The following is a 19875-nucleotide window of genomic DNA, read 5'->3' as shown; positions in this document are numbered from 1 at the left end:
CTCCTGCCAAAAAGAACAGGAAGGGAAATAACAGTGGGTGGAGGCCGCTTTGGCAGTGACAGCAGTGGGTAAAACGAGCAAGAATTTTCTCTCTTGGTGAGATCATGAGCTTTGAAGAAACGCCTTATTTCTAGACTAGAATAGAGGCACCATTGTGCTGGGAGTCTGAAAAGGCAGCCAGCCGTCTGGCAAAGGGAAGCACGACTAACTAGTACAGAGATGGGAACCTTTTCAATCGCCAGATCCAAATAAAATGAAATAATCAGATTGAAGAGTCAATGCGCTGTTTTATAGGAAAATATATTGAATATCTTTTTAATTATCTTTTCTAATTAACGCTTATAGTATTTACAAAAGTAATATTAAAGTTATAATTGGTAATTTCTTATGTATGCTCATGATGTGGAAGTCAAAAGTAAAAAAAAAGTTAATGTTTTTTTATCCTCAAAGTCAATAGAATATAGAAACAATTAAAATTGCATCAAGACATATAATAATCATAATATAAAGACAATTTATAAACATTGAAAAACATGATTTGCAACATTGCTAAAAAATAAATCACTCTGTTTACTTTATATCAGGTTTATATATACATGTTTCATGACTGAAAATTTGTTTCACCTTCAGCAGAACTACAGCTGTTCAGCTCTTTTCGAAAAAAAAAAAAACCACAACAACCAAAATATTAGGACTACAACAACCTATTTATTATTATTACTATGATTATTATTTTTGTTATTATTATTATTATTATTATTATATTTAATCTACTGTCAGCTACATAAATTAGCAGCACATTTGGTGAAGTTTACATGTTCTCCCTATGCTTGGTGGGCTTCCTCTGGGTTTCCTCCCCCTATTCAAAGACATGGAGATTAGGCTAACTGGCATTTCCAGATTTCCTATAGTGTGTGAGTGCAATAACTCATTTAAATCATTGAAATAATCAATTAAAGGCTATAATTCAAATATTTATCATCCTTGTTTTTAGTTTGCTATTTTCGTGCTTAAAGTTTCTTAGGACAGCGAGACCTATTTTAAGGAAATTAACTGCCACCCATATGGCCACATCTTTTTAGTTTAATGCACATACAAATGAACAACAGCATCATTAGGAAATTACCTCATTGACCAGAGAGTAATTGCAAATGTATAAAATAGAAGCAGTGTGTGTGGCACATGTTTCCACTCCAGTCCATCTCTTTCACTGAGGTTTCTGTGGAAAAGACAAACCTCCCATGTTGACTTTGTAAAGGACGGATGTGTTGGCTGCTGAGCGTGTTGTGAACTACAGTTGTCCTCTTTGCATTTGCCACCTCCCTGGCTGTGTTATTGCTGGGTATCAGTGGGGCACCAGATGGGGCCGCCCTCCTACTGCAATTTTGATGTAAATTCACCCCACACTGTTTGGCACATCTCCAGCATTTGCTTCTTTCAGACCATGGCCCAATTGATTGTCTCTAACTAGCCGAACACAGACAAACCTCAGGATGGAGCGAGAACACAAAGAAAAGCACACTCTGGTTTATATATAAAAAAAAACTTTTTGTTTCCTGAAATATTGGTCATGACATAAAAATCTATAACCAAAGAAACATTATTCTTGTGATCTTCGTTCCAGAGCCAGGAAGTTCCCATGTAGCGGGTGAAGACGAATCACAGGCAGTTTGCACAACCCAGTGCTTTCTAACCCTCCAGATTTATATGGCAGTTTGTGATTGGCTTTGAGTCAAGCCATTTCCTCTAGAGAGAATTACGTCTGGTTTACAGCTGCTTCTTGCTCAGCCATCCAGGAGCGCTGAACCCCCTCACTGACTCATTGTCGCTTTATGGAGTACCAAAACACCAGAACCTCTTACACTGACACACATGGTTTAAATCAGACATCTATATATGCAATTTCTGGTCCAGTGTTCTGTTCTCTAAATTGTTAGGATGCATTTTCTATTTAAATTTAACAGTGTTAGAATAAAAAAATATATATGCAACTGATGAAAGTTCAGCTGTAGTTGCTGTCTGTCATAAGGTAGCATTAGCATATACTATGCAATAATTGTTATGCATATAAAGGTTCATTAAAACATTTGTTCCTAATTTTTAACAGAACAGAACATCGTAAGATCTGTGATGTGTTTACTAAATAAGTCTTATTACAGTTTGAATTCATTACAATTGTGTTTTAAAATAACGTTTGACCTGTCACCAAAAGGTCAGTCTCTTTTTAAAAAAAAAAAAAAAATAATAATAATAATAATTCTAGCCGTGTTTTAAATTTTAACAATGGTTGTTTTGAGAAACTATTGAACTATTGAACTATTTTAATTAATTCGTTCCACATCTTGCGTTGCATTTTCAATTCAATTCAAATCAGTATTATATTTAGATTGCAGTCACAAGCCATTAGAGAACAGCTGTCTGCATCAGCCGAGACCAAGACCACACTCATGATCAAGTGGAACCGTCCACAGTCACCACATGCATCCCAAGCAGACCACACTGGGGCATCCTCAGCAGGGAAGCAGCCAGAGGCCTCCATGCAACAAGCTCTCCAACCAGAAGCGAGGCTTCACGACGTCATCAACCCGCGTCCACTGTTACCATTGGTTACTAGACGCATATGTCGGCGTGCTGTTCGTTTTAAATGCGCTAAAGGATTTAATCGTAAACTGTATGACGTGGTCAAAATGCCGATGTTGCCAAAGTCACAAGCAGGTGTTCAGCTGTGTTTTCATCAGAATGTTCATGTTGCATTCGGCAGATTGTTCTGCAACTAACGGTAAGCTCCCACTTATATGTGGAATATGTTTATTATTACAGCTTTTGCATTTTAATAACGGACAGAGAAACACTCCGTGTTAAAGACCACTATATTTTACAGATTATTTGCTTCTAGTTAGCCTTAGTCTCGGTTAATATCGGTGATGCTATCGGTGATGCTAGTTATTTGGGGCAAGATTTGGTTTTACTGTAGATTACTGACAGTAAACTAAATAATAGTCTGTTAAATCTCTTAAATATAATTCAAACTAATCATTGAATTTGCGACGACAGACATCTCCAACGACTGTAAAGGTAAACACGAGTGTGTGGATTCTCTCTGTTTAGCGAGCAAGTGTAACTAGAGCGCTCCCATACCAAGCGATTCTCTCAGTGACACTTGTGTCCAGTAGGCGGCGGTATTGCAAGGTTGCGTTGTGTTACTGATATTAACTTGACCTAGCTAATGTTGTGCAATGCTGTTGCATGTGGTTGGAGTGTTACAAACCAAAAATCCACAGTATCGGAATGCTGAACTAAATGTTAATCAAATCTCTTTGGTCGGTTTGCTGTTTTGAAACACTGGCTGTTTTAATATGCAGTTAGTTCTTCAAGTGTTTCAAATATGTTCTCTTTTTAATTTAGGGTGTCATTTGAAGCATACATTTGGTGCATAAGCTGTGCTGGGTATATTTCTACATGGGAAAAAAAAATAATAATACAGCAAAAATCCATTTTCCTTAGAGTGTTGTTTAAAACAAGGTGCAGCATGAATTAAAAATTTTACACTTTTGATGTGCATGTTTTAGCAAGCAATCACAATGATGAATGTGTTGACCTCTTGATTAGAAGATGTGAGCTGTGTATGCGCTGCGAGGATCCATTTAACTGGAGTGTTTTAAGGAACAAGGCCTTACTGTCACATATTCCATTTACCCAAATGCCTTCTGAAATTATATACTTTGCATTTGATATCTGTGCAAACCACTCATACTTCATATAGATGTACAGTCCATGGATTTAAGAAGAGAGGATTTTCCTTGAGAGTGTCCTTGGGAACAAGGGATTGTATACTGAAGACCTTAGTATAGAGGTAAATAGATCAAATGAGCTATTTTTCCTGAGAGTGTTCTCAGGAACAAGGAACACCCTATATTCGAACCCCCTCATTGCAACATGGTAATACTTTTTATAGCCTATGTCCAGGCAAATATATATAGAAATAGCTTGTGTCTGCTGGAGCTCTTTTGTCTAATTAAACAATTGTTAACCTGTTACTTATATTCTGTCTGCCTTTGGGTCTCTCTGTGACTTACATGTTAATTACTGGTGTATTGAGTTAATTACCTGGGTATGTGACCCAGGATACCTGGTCAAAAGCTTAAATAATTGCTGATAAACAATGAACTTTAGACACATCTTGTGTGCATGAGTATTTGTCCTTGGGTTCCAGGTTGGTACAGCTGGTAAGCATATTCAGGTGCAGTAGACACAACAAACAACCATTTTTCTCTTAATTCATCGTAAACCTTAACCAATTTGGATACTCCTTTTAACCCTAACAGTGATTGTACGCATTACAAAAAAGCCTATTTGTCATTACCAAAGATTGTATCTGATGTCTGGGCATCATTTTGTACCAAAAGCTACCAATTAGATTTCTCAGTAAGTTTTGTTTTTTAACAAGATATTTAAAGGAAGTATACAGTAATTCTACCGTGCAATAACATGATGCTTATATGTAATAATTGTTAATATTGGGTAGGGTTATATTGTTTTGTCCATTGGAGACAGGACTGTTGTCCTCAATGTGTCTTTTGTTTGTGGTTATCTTGTATTGCTGACTTGAGGTGTGAGACTATTTAGCATGCTGTTGTGCCCTAATGAGAGAGTTTTGGGAGCTGTAGCAAAAATCCCCCTGCTCCTCCTCCACCTACAACTGCTATTATTTATAAGCACAGTTCTTATAATTCCCCTGCTTGATCCTGAACATAGGTTACTGTACAGTATGTGTCATCATGGGTTTGCTCTGGCTTATCCAGTTTTCTCTCACCTACCTGTTAGGTATGTTTTTTCCTACCTTACGCCCACTGTTTCTAGTATAGGCTCTAGGCTCCACCATCACCAGAAATAAAGTGGCTGAAACGGGTTAAGTGATGGAAGGTGGGTTACTGTTGTTGCCATGTTTCATGCAGTCCATGAAGTCACCCCTGGACACCGTCTGGGCCACGCTGGTGTCTGTTCCTCAGTGGCTCGCACTGTAGGTAAGAATTTATTGCTAGGGTTTATACAATTATTTGCCAGCAGGTGGCGCATAAAATCACCTGCACAGAGAATTGCACCTTACAGTCGTGTACCGAAACCGGGGTGAAATTCCATCGTCTCAAGCTCCATCTCTCTCTCTTTCTCTCTCTCTCACACACTCACACACAAACACGCACACACACACACACACACGCGCAGGATATTACTCATCTTATTCGGTTTTATTTAAGAAATTAAAATGTATAGATTTGGTCAGTGATAGCCCGTCAATAGGCGCGCGCGCGGTTGGAGGGGTCGCGAGCATTCCTTCCGGCTGAAAGGGAAAATGCCGGGTATGTTTTGTAAATCGTTCAAGAGCATCTTCGGACGTAACGGTAAAAACTGAAAAATAAACATTTGTAAAGGAAGACGACGGTCCTTGACGTCGAATAATTCAGACTCCTGGTTTTCTCTCTCATCACCATGGACAGGTAATTGACATGACATAAGAATTTTCCGTTTTCTATAGATAGCGACACGCCTATTGTACTGTCTGAATTTATTTAGCATTAGCAGCCTGGCTATTCCCTTTAATTAGCTTGTTGCTAGTTAAAATTGTATGACGCTGCAACAACTAGCTGTCAGGGTATCTGATAATAGAATAATGTTTCTCAGGGTGCTCAGTGTAACCAGAGCCTCATCAGAGAGATGTTCATGTAATTCAGGGACTACATTACTCCTGCATAAGGTTATCCGTATCTGTTATTTATATTGTATGCAATTGAATGTTAAAGGCTGTTGTTATGGTGTACATGAGCTGGGATGTTTCCTTGATGGGTGACGTCATGTCCTTGACCTGCCCTACCGGCAAAAACCGAGCTGTTACACAATTAAACACGTCTGCTTTGTCTTTGATTGTGTGTGTGTGTGTGTGTGTTAAATGTTAATTCTTACTGTATTAAGTCATTAATTCATTTATTAATTAATTCAACTTCAGTGACAGCTTGATCCTGTTCAGGGGTAGGAGACTGTCCTGGGTACACTAAGCACAAGATATGTTATGCCATCCTGGATGGAATAAAAGACCCTTGCAATGAATCGCGCGCGCACACACACACACACACACACACACACACACACACACACACACACACCTAGGGGCAGTTTGATATCTTCCTTCGATATCCAATGGCTTGTTTTTGGAAAGGTGGAAGGAAATCACAAAACCATACATACAATAACCTGAGCTCAGGATGATACACGGACAATATATGTATTATACTTATAAATATACACAATTATATTTTAGACTTGTTTCCTCATTGTTCACATAATCTAGCAACTCTCTATATCTCCTATCAATCTGTAGGATGGAGAAGCTGCTGAATCAGTGGTTGTGGCCGCAGGAGTTCTGGCTTCCTCCAACCATTACGTGGCACGACATTGATGAAGGCACAACAGGGGGCAGTCGCCAACCTCTACCTCGAGACCTGCTTGTCGTTCTTCCTCTGGCACTGGCATTTATCGCTGTCCGCTTTGCTTTTGAAAGGTTAGTTGTTGCTGGTGTGGAGGTGTTGGAAATGCAGATGTATTTTAGGAAGGGAAACATTTCTGAGTGTCCTGTAGTTGTAGGTCTTGCTGACTGAACTCGCAGTCAGTTCATGATTGCACTATGTTTTCAAGTTGCTGGATATCTTGCTGGTTCACAATTCATAATCCAAAAAAACCAAGAGCAATGCTGGGGTGTTTTTTTTGCGGAGAAAAAATGGAAATGAAGATAGAGTTCCTGCTGGGGATTTCTGTCCAGCCAACAGGAGATTTATTTGCAATTGGTTAAACTCCTATCAGGATAAAAAATAGATTCAAGATGAGGCAAGTGTAAATGAGGTCCTAGTATCGCTGTTCATTCCTGCTGCTTAAAACAATCTGCTCCAAATAAATACCCAAAAATAAATACACAAAAAAAATACACAAAAAAAGAAAATACAATACTATTAAAAAAGGTAGTTTAAGTCTTGGTTAGTTAGAAGAACCATTTTTTGCTGACTTACTTAGCTGGGCCTGTGTTAGGTTTGTTACTAGAGTTTAACTAACAATTTTTTATACTGACATTTCTTCATCATTACTTTTGTACCACAGCAACATTCTTTAGCTCAGCTCTTTCATTTAACAAGCGTTAGCTTATCAATTTTCCGGAGTCTAGACAACAATTACAGGGCACCATTCTTGACTCACTCCTGAAACTAGGGCTCCTCCTGTAACTAAATTTATCACTGGATATTCTTGATTGCTTACTCTTACATAATCAAGCAACTCAAATTACACACACCTTGTCACTCTCTGAACAGTACTTGGTGCACTTTTAGGCCTTATTAGCTTTAAGCAGTAGTTTCTCCATTGATGTAGAGGAGACTGTCTCCAGTCTCAGTGTGTTGAGGCAATGAGATATATTTCAGTTATGCCAAAATATAATGTCTTTTAATGGCAATCTCTCTGTTTTGTCAGGGTGGTGGCTTTGCCTCTAAGCAGGAGGCTGGGAGTGTTTGACAGAGTGCAGGTTCGAGTACAGCCGAACCCAGAGCTGGAGGCTTTTTACCTGAAAAAGAAGAAACAATTTACACAGGTCAGTGGAGAGTAGTGGAAAGAGTAAGAGTTCATGCTTGCATTTAAAGGTTGATTCAGACAAATCACATGCATAGGGAGAGTTTAGGTTGTGTTACACTCCACGCAAGTCATATCCATGTTTCCATAACACTTCATGCTGTACTTGTGTCCTGATTTGTGGTTTGGTGTTCCTCCTTTTCTGATTTTTATTGTTTGTTTGTTTTTTTAAACCAAAATCAGGTTTATGATTACATTACATGCCACAATGTTCAATTCCGATTGTTTTGGCCAGATCAGATTTGCATGTCATGACGTTTCACATTCATAATTACAAGTGACTTTTATCTGACTCTAATGTGGACATGCCTGTCCTCTGAAACGACATGCATGTGTGAATAAATACGTCGTTGCACATTTTTGCCCACTTGTTCATTTTAAACAAAGGATGCTATTTTAGCAAAAAGATGCTTAGGACTTTGCTCTGGAGGATGGCAAGTAGTTAGTTGGCTTTATTTGTTGGGGTCCTAAAGAAGGAAAAAAGTCCTCACTTTAACTGCTATGAAATCCCCATGCTGCTGGGGATTCGCATGGCCATATTGTGTATATATATATATATATATATATATATATATATACAGTCGTGGCCAAAAGTTTTGAGAATGACATTATTGGTTGACAAATAAAGTTAAACTGCTTTTAGATCTTTGTTTCAGTTGTTTCTGTGATGTACTGAAATATAATTACAAGCACTTCATACGTTTCAAAGGCTTTTATCGACAATTACATGAATTTATACAAAGAGTCAGTATTTGCAGTGTTGGCCTTTCTTTTTCAGGACCTCTGCAATTCGACTGGGCATGCTCTCAATCAACTTCTTGGCCAAATCCTGACTGATAGCAACCCATTCTTTCATAATTGCTTCTTGGAGTTTGTCAGAACTAGTGGGTTTTTGTTTGTCCACCCGTCTCTTGAGGATTGACCACAAGTTCTCAGTTCTCCAGGCGGTGGACCCAAAATTTCAACGTTTTTCGTCCCAGAGCCACTAAGTTATCACTTTTGCCTTATGGCACGGTGCTCCATCGTGCTGGAAAATGCAATGTTCTTCGCCAAACTGTTGTTGGATTGTTGGAAGAAGTTGCTGTTGGAGGGTGTTTTGGTACCATTCTTTATTCATGGCTGTGTTTTTGGGCAAAATTGTGAGTGAGCCCACTCCCTTCAGATGAGAAGCAACCACACACATGAATGGTCTCATGATGCTTTACTCTTGGCATGACACAGGACTAATGGTAGCGCACACCTTTTCTTATCCGGACAAGCCTTTTTCCAGATGCCCCAAACAATCGGAAAGGGGCTTCATCAGAGAATATGACTTTGCCCCAGTCCTCAGCAGTCCATTCACCATACTTTCTGCAGGAGAGCAATCTATCCCTGATGTTTTTTTGGAGAGAAGTGGCTTCTTTGCTGCCCTTCTTGACACCAGGCCATCGTCCAAAAGTCTTCGCCTCACTGTGCGTGCAGATGCGCTCACACCTGCCTGCTGCCATTCCTGAGCAAGCTCTGCACTAGTGGCACTCCGATCCCGCAGCTGAATCCTCTTTAGAAGAGATTCTGGCGCTTGCTGGATTTCCTTGGACGCCCTGAAGCCTTCTTAACAAGAATTTAACTCTTTCCTTGAAGTTCTGATGATCCTATAAATTGTTGATTTAGGTGCAATCTTAGTAGCCACAATATCCTTGCCTGTGAAGCCATTTTTATGCAACACAATGATGGCTGCACGCGTTTCTTTGCAGGTCACCATGGTTAACAATGGAAGAACAATGATTTCAAGCATTACCCTCCATTTAACATGTCAAGTCTGCCATTCTAACCCAATCAGCCTGACATAATTATCTCCAGTCTTGTGCTCGTCAACATTCTCACTTGAGTTAACAAGACGATTACTGAAATGATCTCAGCAGGTCCTTTAATGACAGCAATGAAATGTAGTGGAAAGGTTTTTTTGGGATTAACTTAATTTTCATGGCAAAGAAGGACTATGCAATTCATCTGATCACTCTTCATAACATTCTGGAGTATATGCAAATTGCTATTATAAAAATTTAAGCAGCAACTTTTCCAATTTTCAATATTTATGTAATTCTCAAAACTTTTGGCCACGACTGTATATATACACTGTATAAATACACAAAATTCTGATGAATCTTAAGACCAGGGAAAATATTTTTATAAGTGTAAAGGGTTGTACTTTAAAGCAAAAAATTTCTTCGAAAGCCAAGTCTTCTCCCATACAAAAAAATTGCCCCTTTGGAATTTGTAAGGGAGCACTAAACATGGGACATTGGAGGATGAAAGAAAGTTTTATTCTCGGACGAGAAAGAAAAATTATCTGGTTGGTCCAGATGGCTTTCAACGATACTGGCATGACAAGTTCCTCCTGGAGATTTTTATTACGTAGCACAGTGGAGGAGGCTCTATCATGATCTTGGGTGCTTTTTCCTTCAATGGGTAAATGGAGCTTCAGGTTGTACAGGGGCATCAAACGGCAGCTAGCTATGTGGACATGTTGCATCAAGCATGCCGAAACGAGTGTTTAAAGTTATCAACAAGAACGGCGGTGCTACTCACTACTGAGTCCTTTTTTGACACTTTTAGTCCTGTTTGAGTATTTTTGGGCTATGGACTTGGACGTTTGATCAGCTGATTAACAGAATAAATTGCCAATCTCAGTTTTTTTGCCAATTGCCAATCTCTGTGATTTGCCTTGTAACCAGCACTATTTTCAGAGCTACTGTTTAAGAAAATTAATCAACGACCTCTGATCAACCAAAATTAGGAGTTTAGGATCCACAGTACAACAGGTCATTGTCTATCTTTGACTGAGTTAGTACAGGTTTGATGTATTATTGTCCTTGATAAATTGCTTTAGTTTGGATGCTGTAATAAAGTAACAGTGCCAATTTCCTTCACTCAGCATGAGCTCATGGGCCTGGAGAAGCAATGTGGTGTCCAACTGCGTCAGATTCAGAACTGGCTCCGGCTTCGGCATAACCAGGACAAGCCGAGCAACACTAAGAAATTCTGCGAAGCTTCGTGAGCACATTCTGCCTCTTCACATATTTATCAGGGTGGTTAAGTTAAGTGTTAGTGTCATGTGATGTATGAATGAAAAGAATAAGGAAGTGATAGTGATTTTTTCAAGCAAAATGTCTCTGTTTGCAGATGGAGGTTTGCTTTCTACCTGATTGCATTCACAGCGGGACTCACCTTCTTAATTAACGTGAGGCATCTGATCCTTAAATTTTTTTCTTTCAGGGAAATTTAATTAGCCACAGTACAGTTTACAGTTTGTGTCTTAGACTGTCTATAATGCTACCACTACCATACTTCCTTTTTTATCTTTATTTTCAACTGCTAATGCACCTACATATGTATATTTGTTATTTTTTGGGAGCCAAGTTGGTGATTACTTAAGTATTTACCTAGCTATGAAACACCTAAGTCTTAAAAGATTTAAGACTTTTAAGAAAAAAGAAAAGAAAAAGAAGTCTAAGATTTTTATGTAAAATGTGATACCAGTGCATTGTTACGTGTTAAAGTGACTGTGTGCTAAATTTGTCGGCTATTTGAGAGGTTGTGTGTTTAATGCTCTTATAGACTAGATGGAAAAAGCTGCTGTTCAGTCTGTGAGTATGTATCCTGATAGGAGTGACCGGAGTCTCTTACCAGATGGCAACCACTGAAACAGATTGTGATTTGGGTGGTGAATGTGTTTTATAATGCGCTGTCCCCTGGACCTGCACCGCTTGATGTAAATGTCCTGTACATCAGGCAATTCAGTCCTAGTGATGTGCTCGGCACACCTCACCACCCTTGTCAAGTAATTTTTGTGCTCTCATCAAGTTTGAGCTGCTGTTCCCATACCAGAACAGATTGGATGATTGAGGTGTAGAAGCTTTAAACACATCTAGAAAGATGTTTTACTTTTTGTTGTATATGTTTATGTCTAACATTAATTACCATCCTAGCATGCTGAATTATTTTCTCCCACACAGACATCCTGGTTTTGGGACCACCGTGAATGCTGGCGTGGATACCCCAAACAAGTAAGAGGTCTTTGCATTTTGTCCTTGTGTGTTGGTACGTGCTGAGAAAATAAATGAGAAAGGCACAGCTTTGCTTTTTTTGCTTTCTATAAAGCAGCTCATGGAAAACAAGGCATCTGACAGAAAGGGGTATTTATAGCTTCCAATTTAGGATTGTGCAAACTATAATCATCACAGGCTTATGTCAGTAGAAATTATTTGGTATGCATGTGGAAAAAAAATTATTTTGGCTACGCCATTTTAAAATGTTGTCCATCTTTATAGATAGAAGGACATCAATTTCCCTCTGGGATTAATAAAGTTATTTGAATCTTGAATCTTTTGAATCTTGAATCAAGAGCAAGTGAGTGTAAGATCATGAATAATACAACAAGAATCAAAAGAGCTAAACAGGGGTATATAAATATTTGTGTTGTTGTTCATGTCTCATTTTTTTGTTTAACATTTTGTCTGTCGTTCTGTTTGTGCCTCACTGTAGCCTGTAGCAGAGTCACACTACTGGTACTACATTTTGGAGCTTAGCTTCTACTGGTCATTGCTGCTGTGTGCCTCTGTGGATGTCAAACGCAAGGTGAGAATCTTTATATCTTTATTTTATTCGGTGTATCAGTTAATCTGAGTTTTGTTGACAACAGACACTCAATGTTGGTTCCTATAACAAAGAAAAGTAAAAAAGGCATGGCCTCTCTGTCAGTGTCACTGAAGGAGCTATGGTGTCAAATCTGATTGAAATCCTTGCAGTTACTTAGTGTGACTTACTGTTAACATGGAAGCTGCATTTACATGTTTAAATCATTTAATTACAATATAACTTTTTGACATGTGCAAAGTGGTTCCGACTGCTGTGAAGCATTTAAATCTGTTGCAAATATAACAGAAAAAAAGAGTCATAGTATTTTTTCCAACTTTAATATTACATTAATATTAGGCCTTTCCTTCTTTTTTGATACAACTCACCTTCTATGTTATGATTGGTTACAAGAATTTAGTCTTATGATTGCTTTAATGCTTTACTATGTATGAAATTTCGAGCCAAGCACTACTGTATTTGCATAGTGTATAACGTAGTATAAACGGGTGGGAGAGAATTGTTTATCCTCACCAAACTTACTGATCAGGAATTGAAGCAGAATTTCTCTTCTGGGAAATATTACCTATGGTTACCCCAACATGTGGCAAACGTGCAGAAAGAATTTACTGATTCCAAGAAGAGAGAAACTATCATACCAAATGTTTCATACCATATTACTAATATGTAGTGTTTACATAATGCATTTTCATTCCGATTTGGGCTGTTATTTGTGGAATATAAGGATACTTTTTAACACACCTACTGCTAACCGTAGGGATAGTGGCCAGATACCAGTACTGACAGATGGAGGCCACACCTACTTCATTGTACCTGACACTGATAAGGAGGTCCTGTGCATCTGTCATGTGTCTCACATGTGAGAGTGAAGAGAGGGTGTGCTCAGGACAAGGCGTGTGGTGTGGTCTCTCAGTTAAAACTAATGCATATATAATGTATTTTCTATGGTGCAATTTCAAATGAACTGTTTACTTTAAATGTCTTACACTTCATATTCCCAATGATGTATTAAGACGTGGTTTATACAGCATTTGGTTAGAATTATGACAGGTGGGGGATGTTTAGACAGTAGTAATAGTTTTTAAATATTAAAACCTACATGCATCAGAGGAAGTAGATGCAGATGCTGAATGCACAGCATGCACCAGAGGAAGTGTGTACTGCCTCTAGCCTTCTACTCTGAGTAAAGAGTCACACTGTAAATCAGGTATGTAGGTTTCTTGTGGTTCATCAGAAAGCATATATATGTTAAAGCATTGCACAAGTATAAAGGGAATATATGGCTAGGGAATATAAAAAGGATGTTTTTGTATAAGCAAGGAATTGAGATGAGTCTTGAGAATCTCCACTGCTCCTTTGTGGGCCCTGGTTTATAGTAACATGCAGAAAATGTAAAATTTCCTTTAAATAGAATTTCATTTAATTTAACTTTAGAATTTAAATTACTTTCCAAGGAAATTTTTTAATGTCTGACATTTCTTGACAGTAGAACCTGAGAATCCTTTCCTGAGCTGAGGGTAGCCTAAAGCCTGCTGTGAGGTTGCTGCGGATATTATCGCATCCTGGATACCTTAAAGATTGTTGTGGCATTTCTCACTTGAAAAGCCTAAAAACATGACACTTAATTAAACCTTTGTTCATCTGATTCATTATTTAAAGGATCATTTTACCTGGATAGAATGAAGGCTATCAGATTCTAATAAAAAATGTCTCTGATGCTGATTTGGAAAATCCTTTACATACACTTAGGACTGTTTGACTTTAAAGTGCACAGTCACTGATAAATAATAAATGATAATCACAATATAAAGAAGATGATGGCTTCCTTTTTGAGTCTGGTTCCTCTTAAGATTTCTTCCTTGTGTTGTGTCAGGGGTTTTTCCTTTCCACTGTCACCGCAGGCTTTTTGGTATATTGAGTAAGCAAGAATTCATATTAAAATCCACCATCAACAGCTTTAAGAATTAATTATTATTTGATTCTTTTTAAAACGTAGTAAGGCTCAGTTCCGAAATTTATCCGTATTTAGTATAAAGTATTTGCATACTGTATAATGTAGTACAAAGTAGCACTTGTGCATTATATCCACAAATATAACAATAATAATAATTTTTAATAATAATATTTTTTATTTATATAGCGCCTTTCCAGAACTCAAGGAAACTTTACAATGAATCAAATCAAAAAAGAGATAATACAAATAGATATTGAAGTAAAAAAAAAAAAAAAAAGGAAATACAAAACAAGACCTAAGAGACAAACATGCAGAGGACAGGTGGATTAAACAAAGGGGTCAGTTTAACGAATCAGAGGTGTAACATTCAGAAAACAAGTGAGTTTTGAGTAAAGATGTAAATACTGAGATTTTATTAACAGAACGGAGTGAGCGTGGTAGAGAATTTCAAAGTTTAGGTGCAGTAACACTAAATGATCTGTCTCCCATTAAAGAGAGGCGGTACTGAGGGACAGCAAAAAAGCCAGAATCGGAAGAACGTAGTGAGCGAGTTGGGATATAGGAGACAAGCAAGTTGCAAAGATAGGACGAAGCTAAGCCATTTAAAGATTTAAAAACAAGGATTATAAATAACAGCATTTTAGAGCCACAGAAAATGAGAACTATTTAAATATAAATGTACTTTTATTAGTATTTTATTAGTTTATTATTTTTTTATTTTGAAAAGCATAATGATAGTTGGAAGGCTTGTTAAAGTGTCAGGAAGGATTGTGAACCCATTACCACTTGAGCTAGAGCTTAAGAGTTTATCTGCTGATTTCTCATTTCTGCAGGACTTTAAGGAGCAGATCATTCATCACATTGCCACCATTTCACTGATTAGTTTCTCCTATTGCGCCAACTTCATACGGGTTGGAACAGTTGTGATGCTGCTGCACGACTCGTCCGACTTCCTGTTGGAGGTAGTCCACATTACATTCTTTTCGCACCTTGTGACTTTTACTTCCAAAACCTGCTTTTCCACAGTTTGTGCCCATGTCAAAAATATTTTCTAACAATTTAAACCATGTCCTGGAATTGCAGCCTTAAACAGCTCTTGACTCAAGCTGATGGACTTGTACATTTCCTAACACGTTCTGTGAATTATCTGTTATTGTAGAAACAATAACATCTAAGAATGAGCACATGAATACAGACTTATTGTTCTAATTACAGCTGTCACTACAGGCAGAGCTGCTGTTAGAAAACACCTTGTTATCAGATTAGAGAATTTAAATGGCAAGTGGTATATTGTATGATAAAAAAACGCTGTTCTGACAACAGGTAAACTTGGTGGTCAGACAGATCTAATGTCTGTATTGGTGTAGGCTAATATTCAACCCTGATTACCAGCCCTCTGACCCTGAGCCTTTTAGTTTGAAAGGTAATCCTAAGCTCATTTGTTGCGTGTATTTCTGTTGTAGTGATTTTATCTTTTCAGGAAATGCCACCTCCCTGTAATAATCTATTAACACATTTTTCTGGTGATTACAATCTTGTTAAGCTTTAAGCCTAAAACTACTGGTAATTTAATAAAAAATTATTTTTTCCCTTTCCTTCAATTTTAACTACTGCCATTTACCCTGGTGTTGTTTTTTAATTTGTTAGTTGTCTTTTAAATTTTAAAACCTCATTATCATGTCTCTTCTGTCATGTCCACAGTCTGCAAAGATGTTTAACTATGCTGGCTGGAAGAAGACGTGTGACAGTCTTTTTGTTGTTTTTTCTGTTGTTTTCCTGGGAACTCGTCTTTTTGTCTTTCCATGCAGGTAAATGTGCCAATATTACAGTGTAAATCTGCGTGAAAGAAAAATGTTAATAAAAATAATTTTGAATTAAAAATGGCATTTTTTAATTGCCATGTTATAGCCAACAAGTTTGAGATGGAAGAGAATGTACAGATAGCTAGAAAAGTGAGCTTGCTTTGCTCATTAACCAAGCAAGCTAGTAGAAAGTCTAGTACTCAACAGGAAAATCAAACTTTCATTGATCAGCCAAAACATTAAAAGGGAAAACATTAAACCCCGGTAATGTGTAGCTTCCCCATGTGCTGCTGGCCCAGCTCTGGCCTCTCGTGGCATGACTTCACAAGACCTCTGGTGCCCATCATCCTGTCCTCAGTTTACTAGTGTATATAATAGATAATCATTATTATACGTTATTCAGTTCACCTGGCAGTGGGATTAGTGTGGCTGACTTTACTATGGTTATTCATTGAAACAACAACAAAAAAACCTGTACAAGTGACATTACCAGTGGCCCGAGCACCCACAAGAGAAAATCTACAAGTGCCATGAGCAATTTGTTGCCTGCTAGTGAATATACACATGTATGTAAGACATTGTTACAAATTTGCTAACCTCTGCTTTCCTTTTGTCCACCAGGGTGCTTTACTCAACTTTTATGGAGTCACTGGATTTCTTCAAGCCATTCCCTGGTTATTACCTCTTCAATGGCCTGTTGCTTGTGCTGCAGGCACTGCACATTTTCTGGGCTTATCTCATTCTACGGATGGTCTACAAATTTATCTTTTTGGGCAAAGTATGAAATATTATTATAAGTTGTTTTAATTAATTGTTTTAATTAATTTATCAGGCAGCATCAGTGCTACTCAGTTCACAACATTTTGTCCCACACACAGGTGGAAAAGGATGAGCGAAGTGATGATGAAAGTGATGTAGAGGAGGAGGAAGAGGGCAGTAGCTTGGAAGAAGAGTGTTGCTGGGAGCAGACCAGGGAAACCCTCAACTCCAAGCTTGTCTCACTGGCTAACAACTGTGTCCTTAACAACTTGACACATCAGAGGAGAAATATGAACAGCAGACTGCCCAAAGCCAGATAGTATTCCTCCATTTTACTGTTGAGGCTTATTACATTAAAAAAAGACATTTTATAAACAGTTTAAGCTCTTAACTAAAGGACTCAGACTGGCATTTTAGGATTACTGTATTCTTAAAATCTTATTATGTATCATAAAAAGGTAAACAACAGCAGTCTTATATAAGGGATTATCTCCATCCATTACATCTGTAGGATATGCATATTTACCACAGGTAATCAGTTTGATGTGTTTTCCTGTACTAAGAAGAGCTAAAAAAATTAATCAGTATCATTTAAAAACTTATATATGAAGCAAGTTTAGCAATCTTTCCAAAAGTATTGAAAATGTGTGCATTTATAATCTTTGCACATTTCATGTTTTAGGATCAGGTACACAGTAGTTTTATTTAAGACTGAAGCAAACATTTATCCATTTATTCTCAGTACAGGAAAACTAAAAACAAAAATGATCCATGATCTTACCATGGCACTCACAACACACATGCAGTACATAGATGTTAGGGTGTGTATTTACATAAGCATTTTAAGTCTGTTGGAATTTAAAATCCAAAGAGTATTAATTGAAAAGCCTGGACATACAAAATGCATTACATTCCTACCAAGAAATAATATAATTTAGAAAACAGTACAAACAAAACTTACCCAACAAATTTAAGCTTAGCCCAGAAAGCTTTGCATATTAACTGTTAAGTGTTGTTTAACTGTATGTTACACCTGATGGGGTGTTTCAGTGTTATTGAAAAAGGTATTGTGTTCAACAGTTCAGTTTGACAGCAGTTAGATGGCTTTTTCTTGTATTTAATTTTTTTCAGTCAAATTTCCACATTAGGACTCCCAAAACAGCTTCAGGCTTATCTTCCTGAAGTAGCCTGAATAATCACCATTTTACATATTCATATGTTCTTCATTCTTTTTCATCTAGACCCACCTAGTAATGGACTCAGCACTGACCTGCGTGACTTAGCAGCTTCACTTTATGAAAAAAGTGCTTTCATAAATTAGTGATTTATGAGAACTTTGTTTTCTACTATGTGGACCTGCTTGCTCAGTTCCTTCTGCAGTAACTGCAGCTCAGATAAATTTTTTAGTCCAATGGTCTGAGCAGGGTGTTCACTTTTAAACATTTGGTCACCTTATTATGACCAAAACCAGGAATAATAGCATTGACAGATCATTTGTACTGGACTGAAAATTTAAGTAGTTTGCTTGTTTATGTGTATAACAAATTTGGAAAAAGCTAGGAAAAATCATAGTAGAGTTTCTTTTTTTATAGATCAGTTTGTCCACAGCTTTCACCAGCTTTTTGAGAAGTTCAGGATCTTTTTAATACGTGCCCTTACCTCACTCATTAAAGGTATAATTTGGTCAATAATGTTAAGGCTAGCAACAGTGTCCATGCTTTTCCGGTTTTTATTTGGTATGGGTCATGTTTAGCAGTTCTGACTGAACAATGCTTTGAACACTTGTGTATAGCTTAGAAATTAGATTACAAAGAGCCATAATATTCTGAAATGTATTGATATGCTGGTTGGAATGTAATAGCCACATGGATTCTTGAGTTAAAGGAAGTGGTTTATATCAAGCTTTTCAATAGACCTGAGCCCCTTCAGTTGCAGGTGCTTACATGTTGTAGAGGTAAGCAAATACAGGTTGTATTTGTACCATAATCATAATGAATTTTCTGCCTGTGTACTAATGTCTGCAGGGCCTTGTACTTGTGAAATATTTTAAGAGTACAGTGCTGGTCTGAGGACGGTTTTGCCTTTAATGACCTACAAACATTTGAAGCTGGTTCTGACTCATCATTCTCTGAAAGACTTAGTCGTGTTCAAAATTTAGCACCCCCTCATTAGGTATTATGTTTTTTTTTTTGTGTGTAAAAACATAATAAAAATCATCTGATTGTGTCTGGTCTATATACGGCCTCATTGTGTTAACACACACCAAAGTGCCAAATCTTATGCTTCACCTTTTGGCAAAGTGCCAAACTTCTGCCTTTATAGAGGTCTACACACCTGCTGATTATCAGTTAACTAAGGGCTGATGATTAGCACTACCTGGCTGCAACTTGCCCTCTTAAATCCAATGAACACAGTAAGGGGGTACTTAGTATTGCCCACCTTTCTTTTTTGCTTCATTTTTGTTAAATAAATAATTGTGAAAAAACGTTGTTCATTTGACATTGCATTTGCATAATAATAAGAGCCACTATGATCAGATGATTATTACAGTATATCTTTACACAAAGCACAGAAAACACAGAATTAAAAAGGGGGTACTAAGTTTTAAACATGACTGTACTGTACATGTGCCCTTGCTCATAACTGACTTAGAAGTTCTTTGTAAAAAAAATTTTATTTTTAGTTACTGCATTGTGTAGTTTGTTGTCATTATGCTGCACTGATACCTGAAAGGCATTGATTATTACGTCTGTGGGAAAAATGCATGGCTGTAGTGCTAGTGTGCCACAGCAGGTTGTTGTACAACCTCCAGGTATAATCTCACTACGCATTTTAAAATAAATAAATGCAAAAGTGCTAAAACATCTACTCCAGGTTTTTTAACAGGCTCTGATACTATATTTGTTTAAAATTGAAAACATTTTTTGGCATTTCATAATCATCCATCTAAACTTTAAATGAAAACTGTAAAATTACATGTAGATGCCCTGATGAAAGCTGCAGCATGGTATTATTATTATTTTTTTTTATTGTAATAAATTAGTGTAACTTAACTGGTCA

General features: G+C 37.4%; 1 protein-coding gene across 2 annotated transcripts; it reads left to right on the top strand.

Annotated features, from left to right (window-relative positions):
• Positions 1-2699: 2699 nt before the first annotated feature.
• On the top strand, positions 2700-19832 carry cers4a (ceramide synthase 4a). Of its 2 annotated transcripts, none has more exons than XM_053513831.1 (11): positions 2700-2779; positions 6374-6553; positions 7510-7627; positions 10580-10698; positions 10828-10885; positions 11661-11711; positions 12190-12282; positions 15088-15216; positions 15956-16062; positions 16678-16834; positions 16935-19832. In XM_053513831.1, exons 2-11 carry the CDS (start codon positions 6375-6377, stop codon positions 17133-17135), a joined length of 1212 nt encoding a protein of 403 aa, XP_053369806.1. In that variant the 5' UTR covers positions 2700-2779; position 6374; the 3' UTR covers positions 17136-19832. The 2 variants fall into 2 exon arrangements, with proteins under 2 accessions (XP_053369806.1, XP_053369805.1); XM_053513830.1 differs by lacking the exon at positions 2700-2779 and adding an exon at positions 5183-5495.
• The last annotated feature ends 43 nt before the right edge of the window (positions 19833-19875 follow it).

This window comes from Clarias gariepinus, chromosome 15, assembly GCF_024256425.1.
Source record: "Clarias gariepinus isolate MV-2021 ecotype Netherlands chromosome 15, CGAR_prim_01v2, whole genome shotgun sequence".
NCBI lineage: Eukaryota > Metazoa > Chordata > Actinopteri > Siluriformes > Clariidae > Clarias > Clarias gariepinus.
This window is presented reverse-complemented; position numbering and strand designations above follow the sequence as displayed.